Source organism: Streptopelia decaocto (genome assembly GCF_964273445.1).
Source record: "Streptopelia decaocto genome assembly, chromosome: 2".
Lineage (NCBI taxonomy): Eukaryota > Metazoa > Chordata > Aves > Columbiformes > Columbidae > Streptopelia > Streptopelia decaocto.
In genome coordinates this window covers 161,127,461-161,144,329 of record NC_138655.1, presented here as the reverse complement: position 1 = coordinate 161,144,329, position 16,869 = coordinate 161,127,461, and the positions used below count along the sequence as shown (strand labels likewise).

The 16,869-nt window shown below is 43.9% G+C and overlaps 1 protein-coding gene across 1 annotated transcript; it reads left to right on the top strand.

The window, feature by feature from the left end:
• Window positions 1-793: 793 nt before the first annotated feature.
• ARF1 (ARF GTPase 1) lies at window positions 794-14,644 on the top strand. The gene is made up of 5 exons (XM_082045997.1): window positions 794-940; window positions 10,384-10,563; window positions 11,213-11,323; window positions 11,950-12,074; window positions 13,091-14,644. The coding sequence occupies exons 2-5, from the start codon at window positions 10,416-10,418 to the stop codon at window positions 13,250-13,252; spliced, it is 546 nt and encodes a 181-aa protein (XP_081902123.1). The 5' UTR covers window positions 794-940; window positions 10,384-10,415; the 3' UTR covers window positions 13,253-14,644.
• Window positions 14,645-16,869: the final 2,225 nt, after the last annotated feature.

The window sequence follows — 16,869 nt, the reverse complement described above, 5'->3', positions numbered from 1 at the left end:
ACGGTGCTCATCATTGCATGGTGCCCATCGTTGCACAGGACCTATCGCTGCATGGATCTTGTTGCATGGCGCTCATCATTGCCTGGTGCTCATTGCACGGTTCCCATTGTTCCATGGTGCCCATCACTGCATGGTTCACATTGCACAGTGCCCATCGTTGCACAGTGCTCATTGTTGCATGGTTCTCATTGCTGGCTGCCCATCGTTGGCACGGTGCTTGTTGCATGGTTCTCATTGCTGGCTGCCCATTGTTGGCACGGTTCTCGTTGCATGGTTCTCACTGCTGGGTGCCCATCGTTGGCACGGTGCTTGTTGCATGGCACTCGTTGCTCAGTGCCCATAGTTGCATGGTGCCCATCGTTGTTCGGTGCCCATTGTTGCACGGCACCCATCACTGCACAGTTCTCGTTGCACAGCGCCCATCATTGCGCAATGCTCGTTGCATGGTGCCCATGTTGCTCGGTGCCCATCGCTGCATGCTGCTCGTGCACGATTCCCGTCGCACGGCTCCCGTTGCTCCGTGCCCGCCGTTGCCCGGTTCCCGTTGCTCGGTGCCCAACGCTGCACGCTGCTCGCCGCACCCCACCCCCCCGCGCCCCGCATCCGGTCACGAGCAGCCCGGGAGGAGCAACTCGGGGCGTGGGCACACACTGGGCGTGGTCACGCAGTGGGCGTGGTCAAGGGACGTGACTCCGCCCCCATACCGGGCCAGCGCTGCGGCTCCCCGCGGTGGCCCCGCCCCCTGCCCCGCTCGCCCCGCCCCCTGCCGCCCTCCTCGGTTTCCCGTGGTGCCGCGCGCGGGCTGGCACTGACGTGGCCGCCGAGCGCCGCCATCTTGTGTGCCTGGGCGGAGAGCGGCCGAGAGGCGCAGGCGGCTCCGAGCGGGACACGCCGAGGACAGACAGCCGGACACACTGCCCCGGAGCAGCAGCCGACGCCGGTGAGTTCGCCGATGGGTTCGCCGATACCTCCGCTCCCTTCATCCCAATCCTTTCCTCGCTGCTCCCCCCCGCCCACACCCCGCGGTCGGCGGCTGAGGCGCCGCGGCCTTGGCGCTGAGGGGACGGGGCGGCGGGCGGGCCCGCTCGCTGTTTTTCCCCTCACTTTCTTCCTCCAGCCGCCTTCCCTCGGTGGCTGTTGAGGGGAGGGAGAAGCCAGAGGGACGAAGGAGCCCTCAGCGCGGGCCTTGGGGAGCGGCCCGGCCGGGCCCGGCCCCATCCACCCTCCTCAGGCCTTTGGGGTTGGGCGGCTGCACCGGGGGGGTCCTTTTGCTTTCCAAGCTCTTTCGTTTCCCAACTGAGGAGGCGTGGGCGGGAGGGGGAACCGCTCCAAGGCCCCGGCACCGCTCCCTCTACCGGGGGAACCGGGCGGGATGCGGCAGGACGGGCTCGTCCCTTCCCCAAACTCGCTCATTCCGGCCTGAACGGGTCTGAGGAGGGAGAAGCGTTTCCTCGTTTTCCTCTTCCCCCGGAAAAAATCGTTGCGGATCTCAGACATCTGGTAATACGGGAAGGGGAATGAGGCTCGAATGGAACTCATAGCACAGAGGTTATTTTCCTATAAGCCCTTGGCTGCTGAGTTGGGCCTTTTTCGTGGACTCAGAGGTTGATGGTGAGGAGTCGAGCTTCAGCCTGGAGCAATCTGTGTTTTTGCTATCCATGGCTTGGGTTCGGTGCTGTAGGAGATCAGTTTGCCTCGGCATAGCAGCTCCTGGCGGGAAGATATTATATTCTGTCTGAAAATACTATATCCCGTCTCTGTGAGCAGTTAACATGATACTTCAGGCTGATAACCTCTGCCTGATAAAGCGATAGGGCAGCTATGGGAACCTTGTAACAGAGGGGTTGCCTTTGTCGCCCCGGCAGAGCACAATTAAAACTCTGGTGGGTCATAAAACTGCCTAAATGTTGTTTTTGACATTGACCTTGTTGCTTTGCTGCTCGGCTCTTGCCAAACCAAATTCCACAGGTTGATTAGAGCCGTATCCAGAGGTCTTGTTTTCAAATGTAGCTTTGCCAATCACTAAAACGCCAGCTATTTGTATAATACTTTGAACTTTGTTTTGCGAGCAGCAGAGCTCACAACACCCCTTTGCGGGATATTCTATTAACCTTATTTTTCAGGCAAAGAAACAGAGTCGGATTGTCCAAGGTCATTTGGCAGTATCGTTATTACTATTTTTGCTGCCGATTTGGAGCACTTCTGCAGGAAAAAGGAACTGTAGCTGAAGTAGAAGGTTGCTACTTGGCTTTTGTTCAGGAGTTTTATAATCATATTGTCAGTATAAGTACCCACAGTCTTACAGATATAGAAGGGGATTTTCTAAAAGGAAAGTTTACGAGGTTGGTATGATGCCACTGACTTTATGACATTAAGAACACGTCTGCGGTGCTGGAGAACCCTGTTGGGCTGCTTTCCCTGCTGTAGTAATTACGTTGGGTGAAAGGGTGAGGAAACTCGCCTTACTTAACCTCTTAAACTCAATTACTTTGCCAAGTTTATTGATGCTTCTACTGCAGTAGAGCTCCAGGAGTGAAAATGGTTCGAGTAGATGTCGTCTCCATTCAGACCGGCCTTTGCTGCTGTGATAGTTTGTGATACACATAATAGTCACTGGATGATGTTAAAATGCAAATACCAGAAGGTAAATCAGTCCTTCAGTGGTCTGAGGCATTTGCTGAATTTTTAAGATTTCCTAATTGTGAAACACAGTCAGAATGTGGAAAGGGACTGGGCAGGAGTGGTGCGTTTTTGCTGGGTGCGTGTAGTTCCGTCCCTGTGTGTTAGTCATGCTGACCAAGGCGGGGGCAGGACTAGTCACAGCTTTTCAAGGCAAAGAAAGTGTGTGTGGGAGTAGGGGGCTGGATTCTGGTCCTTGCCATTCACCAAATTGCATTGTGCTCCAGTTACACCTGTCTGAAAGCTTGCTTTAAGCAGTAGCATTCACACATCTTGCTGAGGCACAATTATCAGATAAGCTATTGATTACATTAATTGGTGAAAGGAAGAAAAGCTTATAACACAAGATTACAGCAGAATTTGCAGTGGTTAAATTTAAAGAACCACCTTTATTTGAATCTAAAAGATTGCTTTAGAAATAAAAGCTGCAGAGAATTTTTACAGATCTCAACAGCTTTCACAAACATCTAGATTGCCTTACAGTGGATAAATGTAGTGAACATAACTGAACTTTTTCTGGAAAGGAGTAGTTTTTATTCTTTTTTAGAAATCTCTTGAAAGTTTTTCTACTGGAGAGCTTGTGCTAGAGCTAAGACTGTCCTCAGCCATTATTCCCTTTCTTGAACTGATGAGTAAAGAAGTTTATAATCAGCTTCCTACTACAGCAGCTGTTTTTCTGTGTTATTCAGCGGGTTTTTTTCTTTCTGCTCATGAGTATCCAATTTTATTTCTTGTTTCTAACACACGCAAACATTGAAGGACTGTGGTACTACTTCTGCTGATGTTTCAATTCTAATAAAACTCTCATGTCTAATATAGCTCTTATCCATATGCGGATCTCATACCTCACAACCAGCTGCGTGGGCTCTGCTTTGACATTTTCCCCAAACTAAAAGCCAATTGCGTTATCGAAGCTCTCATGTGAGTTCTTGCCATTTCTAATATGAGTGTCAATGTTGACTTACTGCCCAGTTACTGGGAATGAATAACAGGATATTTGGCTCAAAATTGAAGATTTTGAAATCAAGCTTCAAAAAACTGTGCAAAGCTTGCATGAAAAGAAACACTTTGTAATAACCGGTTCTCACAGCAGTGTGCCCCGTTTAACAGGTGGATATGAAGTCACGGACAAAACTTGGGTGTCACGGCTACATTGTTGGCACCACTTTTATTTCCTGAGCAGCTACAGGCAGCCTGCAGGGAGGTGATGGATGTGATTTATCTAAAAGCATGAACAATGACTCCTCCTGTATTTTTCTACCTGTCAGCCTATCCTTTAAATAAAATATTTTGCAGACCAGATGTGGTTTTCCTACGTGTGGGTTTGCGTGCTGTTGAATTATGCAAGGTGGTGTATAACTGCGTAAAACCGTTTGAGATTTTGCTGTGAAACAGAAATAGCTTCTTTCCCTTACTTCAAGGTGAGAATAAGGGAATAACTCTGGTTTGGTTTTTTGAGTATCAAGTCAAGCAACCTGCCCTCTTTGCTTGCTAGTGACTTTTTTACTAGGATCAATGTTTTACGAGTGAGGAGTTCTTGTGTCTGAGAAACAGGCATGACCTCAAAGGAAATTTTCCCTCCTTTGCCCTTGTTTTGATCTTTTAAGTGGAAACATCTTGTTTTCCTGCCAATATGGGCACCGTGCTCTCAAGAGAATGTTACAGCACATGAAAAATGCACTGTCTGGGTAATGTGTAGAGACAGCAAGATGTTCAGCCTACTTTGGTTGAATGAAGACGCTACGTAAGGACCAAATCAAATACACTTCTTGACCTCCATATTTGTTGGATTTTCTTTCCCCAAGCTTCTCACTTGCGGTCAACTTGTCCTCCATCTGCCTTGAACACTCAGTGGTGCATCTGGGTGCTTTTTGGTTGCTCACGGCAAGCCTTTGACCAAATCCAACGGTTGCATATCTTTAACTTCTATTTCAGATGATGCTTCAGTGCCAGAACCTTTCCTGTAACCTCCCCTAAAAGACAAATAACAAGGTCATGATAATTTAGGGTGCCTTTTCCATCTCATGCTTGGCAGAATAGCCTGCAATGTGAAAATTGTTGCAGTGGGAGGTTTTGATCTCCACGGCTAATGCTCCCCTGACTTCAGTGGGTACAACTATAAAGAAGTTCAGACTTAGCATTGATGAAGAGGTGACTGAGGTGGCTTTTACAATGATATTTATGTCCAAGATAATTCTCTGTTGAAGAAAGAACCTAACCTGCTCGTTAACTTCTCTTAATTTTTGCATGTAGTCTATACCTAGTGATGTTAGTATGGTCTAAAGTCTCAGGTAACTTAAATCAAATTTATTTAAGCTAAATTCCACTGTTAAGGCCCAGAAGTTAAAGGGCTTGAGTTGATATGTTGTCATATTTCACTCCCGTTACCAGATGTGGAAGGCCAGTAAACAACTTCTAAAAATAGTTTAATATAACTGTACTGGAATAGTCATGTATTGGGCCACCCTGGCTATATATAAAGAAGTGTTGTGATCAAGAATGTCTTTCAAACTGCACTGTAACAGAACACTTTATAAAGAAATTGCTATGAGTTCATAAGAATGCAGCTGTACTTAACTGACTGTGCGTGCTGAGCGATGGTGTTAAATACTGTGGGCCCACATTAATCCGAAATTTTAACAGTGTTCTGTTCCTGTTGGATCCCTTCTCACATTCTCTTTTCAATCACACTTTATATTGTAAAGAACAAGCTGCCAGGTTAGATTTACACTTTAAATTATTTGCCAGTTGTTCTTGCATGTGACACCAAGAACAGATGTTAAATTTGATTTTTTTTGTTTAAAAAAGCTTTCTCACCTCTTGTTTTCACGTGGGTTTGCTGATCTTTTGTATGAATATTTGACTCTTGACACTTTAATTTAAAACTTTCTAGAATGCCATAAAATAAAAATATGATACAGGCCCAACTAACGATAACTGACTAGGCTTCAAATGAATAATAATAAAATTGAATATAAAATTGAACAATTTTGTTCTCCCGTGGCTGACAAAACTAATGTGTTAGTACCAGATTAGTAATTATGGGTTTCAGTTTTTCCAATTGTGTTAGAGGTGGATATAATGCTTAGGCTGATGTCAAGTAGACTTTCCTTTAAACAGAGATTTGCTTTTGGTAGTAAATCAGTTAATCAAAAAAAGCTTTTTGGTAAACCTGCAACTGTGTTAGGGGTTTTAACGTTGTGCATTAGTATTTTTACTGCAGTATGTCATTGGTAGTGGCACCATGTTCACCTCTCCTCGAAGTGGGACATTCTAGAGAGATGTAAGCAAATGCCCTGTGTACCTCAGTGTGCTGTGCAGAGAAGGGACAAGAATTAAGCTTTTCTTGCTTGATCTTCATTGCTGCTGGTACTTTTTGGCTGCAGTGAACAGATTGCCAAAATTATTGTGCCCAGCAACTTTTGTTACACCACTTGAAAAGTTTTGATCGCTGCTTTTTCACTTTGGGAGCCTTATGTGGTAAGTGAAATAAATGTATTTCTATACTGCTGGCATAATTTGACTCAATAATATATAGCATTCTGGGCCTCAGCCTCTGATTTTTGTCTCCTATGATATATTTAAAGAAATGGTGTAAAGCTGAAAGAAACCATAGTGTTTTGCCCCAGCTCAGTGAAGTTTCATCTCTATGTAGTCAAAAAGAACTTTACCAGAGGTTCAAAATAAAGATTATGCAGAGAGTTGAAGATGTAGCTATACCTTCTTTACATACTACATAACCTTGTGGCCATACTTCTGTAGGATGGCTTGTTAATAGCTTATCCAAGAAATGTGGAGGCCAAGAAGTGTATTTGACTTCTCAAGATAAACAAGCCTGGATAAAACTACATTAAAATGCATTAACGTACAGTTAAATGCAAAATACTGCAGAAGATTAAGTGTTGAATGATCTTTGGCCTTGAGATACTCCCCAGAGCTTTGATTCTAACCACTTACAATTAATAAAAGCAAATTCTAGTTATTCCTCATGGGCCATATTGCTTTAACAAGACACCAGCCTGCCCACTATTGTAGAAATTCATTTTTAACTCATTACACTGAGCCTGTTTGAAAAAAGCTGCTTGTTCTTTTAATTCTAAATGGATCACTAAAAACCAGGCTGTTGAAAATACCTTTTTTCCTGAAAGAAAACTGCAGTTTTATCCAGTGAATGTCCTTCTCACTGTTTACCAATGGCACATTATATCTTACCTGAACCTGCTGAACAGGTTTTTACTCCTGTGAGGATCTTGAGGTGGAGTAAACTACGGTCAGGTGGGCAGGGAGAACCAAGAGTCATACAGAAAGTTCAATTTCAGGGTGCTCTGGGTTTGGTGAGAGGTGGTGAGTTTCCATTTCTGGAAGCTGAAATTGCACTGAGGGAATATTCACACTACACTCTGCAAAAATAGTCGGTGCTGTTTATTCAAATTGTTCTTTTTCATCCACAAATCTTCCTACTTAGCCTGATAGATACCTCTTTTGAAGATGTGTTGAAGTACTACAAGCAGCTCATGAGCCATAGTCTTTTATGTTTTCAGGCATTTTGTTGAACTTGTGCTTCTAAAATGATCAGTATAGCAATTCCTGACAGCATTTAAATCGAGGAAAAGAGAAAGCTAAGCTTTAGTATTGAATATAGGCAATATATTGGCAAGTCTTGATATAGATTGCAAAAGTCGAAGTTGCCTGAAGAGTGAGGCGAGTGCATGGTCTTAAATTTCCTCGTATTTTCAGACTGTGTATATTAGTTCTCATGATCCAACTAATAGACTGCAATGAGAATTACAATAAGCAGATTCAGCTCTGAGGTACGGTGGAAATCGTCGCGTGATCCCTCAGCTGAGCTGTATTAATGGGTGGCGGCGAAGTCCCGGGAAGCAGCTCAAAACCATCGGAGCAGTTTCTGCTGTGGTGGTGTCTCCACTGCTCAACAGCACAAATGGTCTAAAAAATCAGAGGCCTGATGGCCGCTCACAGTTGTGATGAGGATTTGGTTGAGGATTTTAATGATGCTGAGGAAGGTGCTTTTGCTTAGGTAATAGAAATCAATGAAATACTGTCAGGGATGATGCAGGGAGAGGAGTGTAATGTACAAAACCATGGGAGTATTATTTCTGTGGGCATAGATGACCATGATTTTAGCTGCTGGTCAGAGGATTGTCAGGCTGATAGTGAAGACACAGACGTTATCTTTCGCCCCAGAAGCATCCAACAAGTCGCTGGTGGGACCACAGCAGTTGTGGGAGTTCTGCAGATGGGTTTCTCCAAGTATTTTTCTTTTAAACAGCAATGATTTCACTATTTTCTACTCAGTGTCTAAACACACTTGTCTTGCAGGGATGGACTGTGTACTACACTGCCTATAAAAATAAATTGGACTTTCTGCGGTTTCACCTACCTTGAAGTACCAAATAAGTTACAGAAGTGGTTTGGATAGTGGAAAGAAAAAAAGTAGGCAGGATAGGTGGTAAAAAAGCAGCTTCGGTGGTGGAGGGCAAACTTGAGCTGGAAATAGCTGCCAGGAAAACAAGGATCTACTGGGATTCACTAGTGTTAGTGCTAAGTCTAAGCAGACTGCGACTTCTTCAGGGTGTGGAAAGATGTTGTGGATGTAAATGCTAAGATTTTGCTGTGTTACCTGATTACTGCTGTTGAGCCAAGCATTTAATGACTTATAATAAACATGCAGAGACAAAAGAAATGCATTCTTTTGCAGGGCTTGCAAGGTTCTCTTGCTACAAAAGTGTTTATATTTACTTTGGAGGGTTACAAGAGCTCTGGTAAAAGGTTACAGTTCAACCCTGCCTATTGCTTTTCAGATGAAGGAGATGGAGGTAGCGTGAGCAGGCGGACAAAGGAAAACTTTACAGTGCAGTAAGAGCTGCTGCTGTGGGCTGGGAGTGAGATTTCCTGCTGTGTGAGCGATTTGGATAAACAGGGACTTCAGCAAAAACTGTTTTCTCTACTTCCTAATTAACCTTCCTGTTTATACAGCTTTCATATATTCAAGTGGGAATTGAATATTCATGGTTGTGTTCCAGAAATATGAAGGAAACGGTGGGATAATAAAACTTTCAGGCCTTCCGTTTGGTTTTAATCCACAGGCCACCCTGTCTGGCTTATAGAAGACCTTAGTTTTAAAGTTTTGATCGTGTTGCGCTTCTATGATATAAAATAAATGAATCTTTGACTCGAGTTACTCCAGCAAGGGGTGAGTGATGTCATTGAGAACTCTGGAGTGGACTCTGAACTTCACTGGGAGCTGCTTGTGCTGAGACATGTGACCTCGTTAATGTTACAGTGCTTAACTTTTGGGTTAAAAATTGCATCCAGCAAAGCTTCCTGAAAGGGCAGAACTGCTTAGACCTTTCCCAGCGTGGAGTGAGGAATCCAGGCTTCATATGTCCCAGGCACAGAGCTAAGTTTTGTTCTGTGCTGTGCTTTTCAGTTCAAAGCTTGTTTTCATGAACATAAATAAATATTCTGTGAAGTCTGTTTACAGTGAGGTTTTTGCTTCAAGCACACAGCTTCATCACGAAATACACAATATCTTCAAGAGATGATTCAAGCTTCATATTGCGCTTTAAATTGTGTGACTGGGTTTACAGGAAACCCATCCTTTGAATGTTACCTACTGTCTTAAGCTTGAATTTTCAGTTGGACTCAGTCTCTTTAAACTGACATCTGAGAGTTTTTAGACAAAGGTGTGAATTGTTGCTGTCGCTGTGTAATATCCTCATCTTACATCTCGCTGTAAAGCTCTCAGGCTGCTTTTTTCGTGCCTTATGTGAGCAGAATAATAGTTCTCTTGGTGATTTCAAACTTGCTGTAAACTTTGTAGTAATAAATTTGGAAAGCGGGGAAAATATGTGGAATTTGTGGTGGGGTGGATCCCGTCCTAAGGACACAGGGAGTGTCTGAGGGCTGGAGAGGCAGTTTCTCCAGTTCCTAAACAGGAACCTCCTGATGATGTTAATCACTTGTAAGTGCCCAAGCAGAAGTGTTCGCAGTGAAGGAAGAAACATTAGTTTCTAAACCTCCCTCCTTTAATGTGGCTATTAATTTTCGATGGTTAAATTTCAGTAACTATGGATTTACTTCCTCCAGTGTTAACAAAAGTAATACTGCTTTGTCTTTATGTTGTGTTTGCAGGCTGTTTCCTTGGGCTTTGAGAGGAAGGAAACTGTTTTGAGTAGGAAAGAATCCAAACTGTATTCTGAGTTTCCTTCGTAGAAAAAGGACCAGCTATTGGTGTGCTAAGCATCAAAGACATGAGCACACATTTAAAACATTTTTTAACTGCAGGTTAATTAGAAGAAGTGTGTTTTATGGTGACACTTTAGGCTGCAGATAAATTATCCCATAAAAATGGGGGACAAAGTACCTAAAGTGATGAGTTGCATTGAAAGCAAACCATGAGTTTTACAGACAAAAGTTCGAGAACAGTATTTACTACTCAAATCTCTGCAAGAATATTTGAAAGATTTAAAACACTCAGAGTATTTTTTTTAATAAGGAGTAATTTGGGCAAATATGTTCATCTTTATATTACTTGGGTATGGAGAAAAATAATGTATGGTGATGGCTGGTGTGTCTGTGAAGAATTCATATTATCTCATACATTTTTTGGTGGTTGATTATGCCTTGGTCAGAACACAGCCTTTGTAACTCATGAGAGATGCTCTGATCTTTTTCTTCTAGACTTCACTGGCCAGTGAGGACAAATCTCAGGCATGGGAAATATTTTTGCTAACCTCTTCAAAGGCCTTTTTGGCAAAAAAGAAATGCGTATTCTAATGGTTGGTCTGGATGCTGCAGGAAAGACCACTATTTTGTACAAACTTAAACTTGGTGAAATAGTAACTACTATTCCTACTATAGGTAAGATTTTTTTACATTTATATAACTGCTTGCTTTGCGATATGAGTCTTATTGTTTGTGTCTTATCTCAGCTGCCGCTCTGTTGATTTAAGTGACTTAGTGCTGTGCTCTGACTTGACCGTCAGAACAAACACTGGCTGAAACCCGTGGTATGAGGATGGCACAGCCAAATGTTCCAGCAGGGGAGGAGATTACATGATTCTGGTTTGTCACTCCATCCCTCTTCAGTCATTTGTAGAACAGCCCTTTACGGGCTACAGAAGGGCAGTCTGCCCTCCTAAGCATCTTGTGACATCAGGTAAATTAGACTGAGAAGCAGAGGGTGACACCTTTTTTGGAGGGTAAGTGTAAGAGCTGTGTGATCAGAGAGATCCTTTATTTTATTTGCAGTCCTTAAAACCCAAGATTTTTTGTCATGATGTGGTAAGTAGAAATTACAGCTCTTGATCATTAATTTGACTGGGGTGGGAGTGGTGGTGGGAGGAGGAGTTCCAGAAAACCCGCATTTGTCTGCTTTGAGGGCTTCATTATATATCTATATTTTAAGACAACTTTTTTAATGATGACATTCTGAGTGTGACTTGGTAAATATAATAAGTCCAGGGCCAACTGTGTTTAACTGAGATTTTTGCCACAATTTCTATTTTAGGTTTCAACGTGGAAACAGTAGAGTATAAGAACATTAGCTTCACAGTCTGGGATGTAGGCGGTCAGGATAAGATCAGACCACTCTGGCGCCATTATTTCCAGAACACACAAGGTCAGTATGAATGTTAAATTGCAGCTTTCCAGAATCAAAATAGGGTTTTTTTAACATCATTTCTGTGATAATACTGTGAGTTTCTTGAGAGGGGGAGGGAAATATTTATTATTATAAGAGGGTGTGTTTGTATGCTCTTCTACTAAGCTAGTGCAGGTTCAAAGAGGGGTGGGAAGAAATCTAGAAACCAGTCTTCCTTGTCCATCTGACTCAGAGCCAGCTTGGAATTTGGATTTTTCTTTGAGTGCCACAGCTCTCTGTCTTTGCTTCAGAGCCTTTACTACAAACTCCAGCAGCCCTGTGAACTTGGGACTTGTCAGTTCTTCCCCTTCTGTGCCTGTAGAACGTATGTGTGTGCATTTGAGTCTTGTCACAGGATTTCAAGAGTCGCTACTCACTGGATAATAGTGGTTATGTAAATGAAGTGCACAAGTTCCAAAAACACCCATGAACACTAATTTTTGCCAGTTCTCAGCAAAAGCAGGCTTTCTCTCAGACACGGAATTACAGTAATAAAAAAACCTGTATTTTTCTGATCTATACTGAATCATTCTGACCTCCAGATGTAGGTATCATGTGTAAATAACTTAGTTATGTGCTTATTCGCATTGTTTGCTTCTTTCTAGGTCTGATTTTTGTGGTTGACAGCAATGACAGAGAACGAGTGAATGAGGCCAGAGAAGAGCTCATGCGAATGTTGGCAGAAGATGAGCTTAGAGATGCCGTTTTATTAGTGTTTGCTAACAAACAGGTATGCCCAGGAAAGATGTTTTTCTCTAAGAATTCTTGGAAACATACATTGAACTTGATGTTTTTCAGTGTAATAATCGATAAGTTCTCACTAAATGTCCATTCAGTTTTGTTGAATAGGGCAAACCCATAGACTAAACTACCCTCTTCTCATCTGAAAAGAGCATCCATCTGAACACTCTTGACTAAGAGAAATTCTTGTGTTTTCAGTTTTAGGGAAGAATTCTACTCGTTTGATTTTTAAAGCTGGCTTGGCTTAAGTACAGCACCTGCCCAAGCTTCCCCTAAACAGAGAGGAAAGCCAGAATTCCAGAGCATCCTTCAATTCTCCCCTTAGTGTTTGAGGGCACTACTGGTGTTAGTGGAAGCACTGGACTGACTTAATATATTTGAGTTGAACTGGACTCTTCCAGGCCACAGAGCAACCCAGACTTCTGCCTTCTGTTGTTTGTAAAGGCCTTGGTAGCTTAAACCCAAATGTTGAAGGTCTTAAATATGATTAATAAACTTACAGAAGGAATAGCATCCTGCTTCTTGATTGCATAGGCTCAGTTGTGAACGTTAAAGCGGCCATAAGCCTTGCCTAGGAGCAAGAAAGGGGGACTATAAATAGAAACAGTACTGAGGCAAGTACGAGTTTGTGATAAAAGTTGAGCTTAAATCATAACTACAGTTGCAGAAAATGTTTCCAGAGTGGAAAGTGAATGAAACGGCCCTCGAATTGTATGCAATTTTAAGTGATCGCTGAGGGGGTTGATGACTTGATCCAAATGTCAGCCGTCTCGTTTCTGTTTTCTGAAGAGAAATATTCCGTAATATGTGCTTTTGATTGTGGTGTTAAACCTTTGGGGCTTCTGTCTGTACAGGGGAAATAGCTTGAATATGGAAGTAATCCACTGAGCTTTTCACAAAGAGAAGCTCCAAGGGCTCTTAACTTTGAATGGCTGTAAAGCTGATGATCAAAACAGCTTCTTCTCAGTGACTAGGGGAGAAAATGACTCTTCTTCCTTCCCTCAGGACCTGCCGAACGCGATGAATGCAGCAGAAATCACAGACAAACTCGGACTGCATTCTCTTCGTCACAGGAACTGGTATATCCAGGCAACCTGTGCCACTAGCGGAGATGGTCTCTATGAAGGACTGGACTGGTTGTCCAATCAGCTCCGAAACCAGAAATGAAACCGTAAAAACCTTCCTCTTCCCTCTTTTTCCACCCTTCCCTCTTATTTCCTCTTATTCGCCCTTCGCTTTACTCTAATGTGGCAAACTGTGCTACTTTGTGGTATTGAGTGCCGGAAGCTGTTTTCATTTCTTTTTTGTCACAGTATATATTGCATCATGCTGTAAATGTGGCAAATACAAGCCTGAAAACAGTTAGGTTTCTTATTTAATGTAAATAGTTTTCGTTTCCAATGAGGCAGTTTCTGGTACTCCTATGCAATATTACTCAGCTTTTTTTATTGTAAAGAATCAACTCACTGTTTAGTACTTGGAAGGGATTGAAGTGGGTTAACATAAGGTCCTTGCGCAGTAGAGCTGAATACGATCTTGGTTGGGTTGTGAGGTCTGTGAGATCCATTTTTGGTGGTTGGTTTTTAACCTGAATTCTGTATTTTTTTAAATAGTCAAGGAAAAGTAAAAACACTTCAGCACACAAACGTTTGACATAGCTTCTGCTGTTCTAGCTCTATCGTGGTGACTCTTGATTCTTTTTGACACGGTGAAGCAATGATCGACACCCAATTAGCTTCATCTGGTTAAAGAACAGATTGGAACTAATAGATCTCTGGCTTTTTCTGTAGCTCATAGTACGTGCTCATATTTGTTCATACTCGTTAAAAGAGATGTCGGACCTGGTTTAGATGAGCTTGCAGACTCATGCTAAACATCTGACTTTTGGTTCAGGTGAGATTTATCACTTTCATGGAACTTGAATAATTTCCAGAAGTCGACATTTTTAGCCTGTCATATTTGTCAAAAGTGTTTTGTACTTTCCTTGTGTGTAAACCACTCCAGAAGGCAAACCTTTCCACAGAAAGCACAGCCTGTACTAGTCCTAAGCTCTATAGGTAGAAAGTACTGTACTTAACGTAAGAATTGCCATGAAAAACACCAAACATCAATGTATAGCGTCTAGAAAAAAAAAAGCATGAGAGTTTGGAGAGTCATTCCACTCTAGAAGTGTTCAATCCCATATCTGTATATGTGTGAAAACCCTTGGCATCCCTCATACTGCAAGGTTCAGATTTGCCATCAGAAAAAAAGACCTCTTTACTTTTTCTTTTGTATTTTGATAAACACTGAAGAAGCTGGAGCTGTTAAACTTTAACTCGAGGAACTATCAGAACTGGTTTATTTAGTGTTGTGGAAACCTTTATTGCTTTCAATACACAATTAGTAATCAACTGTTTTGTATACTTGTTTTCAGTTTTCATTTCGACAAACAAGCACTGTAATTAAAGCTATTAGAATAAAATCTCTTAACTATTTCATGTTTTTTATGCCTTGCTGTTCATTTGATCATCTTGGCAGAATCATACTTGTTGAATAAAAAGTTTCATGAAACTTGCACTGGTATCAGGTTGCTTTATATCATCGTTGTACAGCACCGCATGCTGGATTAATGCAAATCCAGTTGGCATTTTGCCGCCTTACGATTTGCATGAAAATTCTGGCACATCTCCTATATTTTCCAAATAATGTATCATTCCTCGTTGGACTCGTGCAGGTGAAGAAGTGGGCAGTAGCCCTGTGGTTGAGAATTGGCTTCTTCTGGAAGTCACTTCGTTCCCCCAGGCACATCTGTTGAGCTTCTTGAGTAGCCCCATCACTTCCAACAACAGGTTTTTCTTCCTGCCGATCCCATTTCATAACAGGCTCTGTGAATTTGCAGTTTTTGAGGGGAAAAAATGGAAGGCAGACTTTATATAACACTGGTTTGTGGTTTTTTTCTGTTCTGCAGTCACTGGACCTGGGGCAGAGCTGCTCCCAGCTGATGGTCCTGCAGCTTCTCATCGCTGACGGCCGCACTCGGGCTGTTTTCCCGGCTGGAATTGCAGCGGATTCCCCTTTACACAGGCTGCAAAAGTGTAAGATTAAAGGTATATATTACATAGGTTAGAGAGCAACATTGCCTGTGGGGAAATCTGGGTGTCAGAGTGGACTGTGGCTGTACCAGGAGGCAGCTGCTTAATGTGTGTGCCCAGACCAACCCTAATCCTGAGTGCAGGTTTATTTTAGGACTGTCCTTGTGGAGTGAAATGAGTGTTTTCTCTGCCCTGTCTTCAGCTTTGGGGGCTGCAGGTGGAGGGTCAGGCTTAGCCAGGGTTCTTAACACTCATCCCTGTAGTAAAGGGTAAATAGTGTTAAGCAAACAATGACAGGGGATTACAAAACTCCTGTAAGTCAGGTTTATTCTTTCGAAGCTGTTCATCTGGCCTTGAATTTCAAGCTCTGATTCAGGATCTTTTGCGTGTCAGCAGGGCAGGACATCCGTTGATTCTTGTTCTGGGAGGGAACTGAAGGGCCAGCTCTTTTGCTGGCGTCGCTTTACGCTGCTGAAAAATGCGGAGTCCCCTGCTACTTTTTTGTCCCCTGTCCCTAAAGAAAGCAGGTGACGTGCTGCGACGCAGCACCCTAACTGGAGAGGCTCCTCCTAAGCGATGGTTCGCAACCAAGACATGTCTGTGCAGGGGCTGTGTGGTGTCCAGACTGCAGATCCTGCCCCTCGATGCAATTTGTTTCTGGTTGGGGCTGGAAGGAGAGATGGGGAATGTGCTGATGTTATCTGGGCCCAGCGAGCTGTGGGAGTGCTGCACAGGCTTTGCTCTGTTCTGGGCTCAGCTGGGCCCCTGGGGATTTGAGCCAGGGGAAAGGGCGAGCACGGATCTGCCCTGCAGCTGCTGTGGTTCCTCCCCAGTCCACCCTGGAACTGGTGGTTCCTCCCCAGTCCACCCTGCAACTGGTGCAACAGCTCAGCCGGGAGGTAGAATCACAGAATTATTTTGCTTGGAAAAGACACTCAAGATGATCAAGTCCAGCCATTAGCCCAACACTGTCACTAACCCACGTCCCTGAGAACCTCATCTCCGTGTCTTTTAAACCCCCCCAGGGATGGTGACTCCACCCCTGCCCTGGGCAGGCCTGGAGTGGGGATAGGGCTGGGCTCTTTCACCATCATTTTTATCTGTATTTCTCACACTGTTTTGCTCAGATCTCTGTTTTGAGTGTGCAATAGGCACAGCCCCCCCACCTCCACCTTTAGATGGTGCAGGGGGTGAGAGCTGCTGCCTGTTACGAGTCTGGGAGGGGACACAGCCTGGGTGACATGAGTCATCATGGGGGCTTGTTTCTGACCCTCCCTGTGCTGCCCCTGGCTCATTCCTGAGCCGGAGGGAACAGACCCCAAGTTCTCCCTCTCTCCGCTCATCCCCGTGTGCTCTGCTGCTTCCTCCATCTCGGTTCCTTGGCGTGGGTGAAGCACCTGCCACCCCACGAATGGTTTTACAGGGTTGTGAAAAGCCACTAAAGCCTGGGCAGAGGTTTCTAAGGTGTGAGAGCAGGAGAGACAAAACACCCAGACTGGAGGTTGGAGGAGGCAGCAGCTGGTGATAGATGAAGCTGGGGGCACGCAGGAGCCCACGGAGGGAGCGTGGCTCAGGGTGGGATGTCAGGATTTGCGTGGGCTCTGGGTTTTTTCTCTGCTGCCTGTGCAAACGTGGTTCATCTCTGCTGTTGCTTCCTCTCCAGCCTGAAGCTCATGGCACTTAGTTCCCATTAAGCACAGCCCTGCACCG

Bases quoted from the DNA above. Each gene is read 5' to 3' on its own strand.
- ARF1 (XM_082045997.1), top strand. From the start codon at position 10,416: ATGGGAAATATTTTTGCTAACCTCTTCAAAGGCCTTTTTGGCAAAAAA. The intron at 11,324-11,949 runs GTCAGTATGAAT...GCTTCTTTCTAG, and splicing joins TTATTTCCAGAACACACAAG to GTCTGATTTTTGTGGTTGAC. The intron at 12,075-13,090 runs GTATGCCCAGGA...TCCTTCCCTCAG, and splicing joins TAGTGTTTGCTAACAAACAG to GACCTGCCGAACGCGATGAA.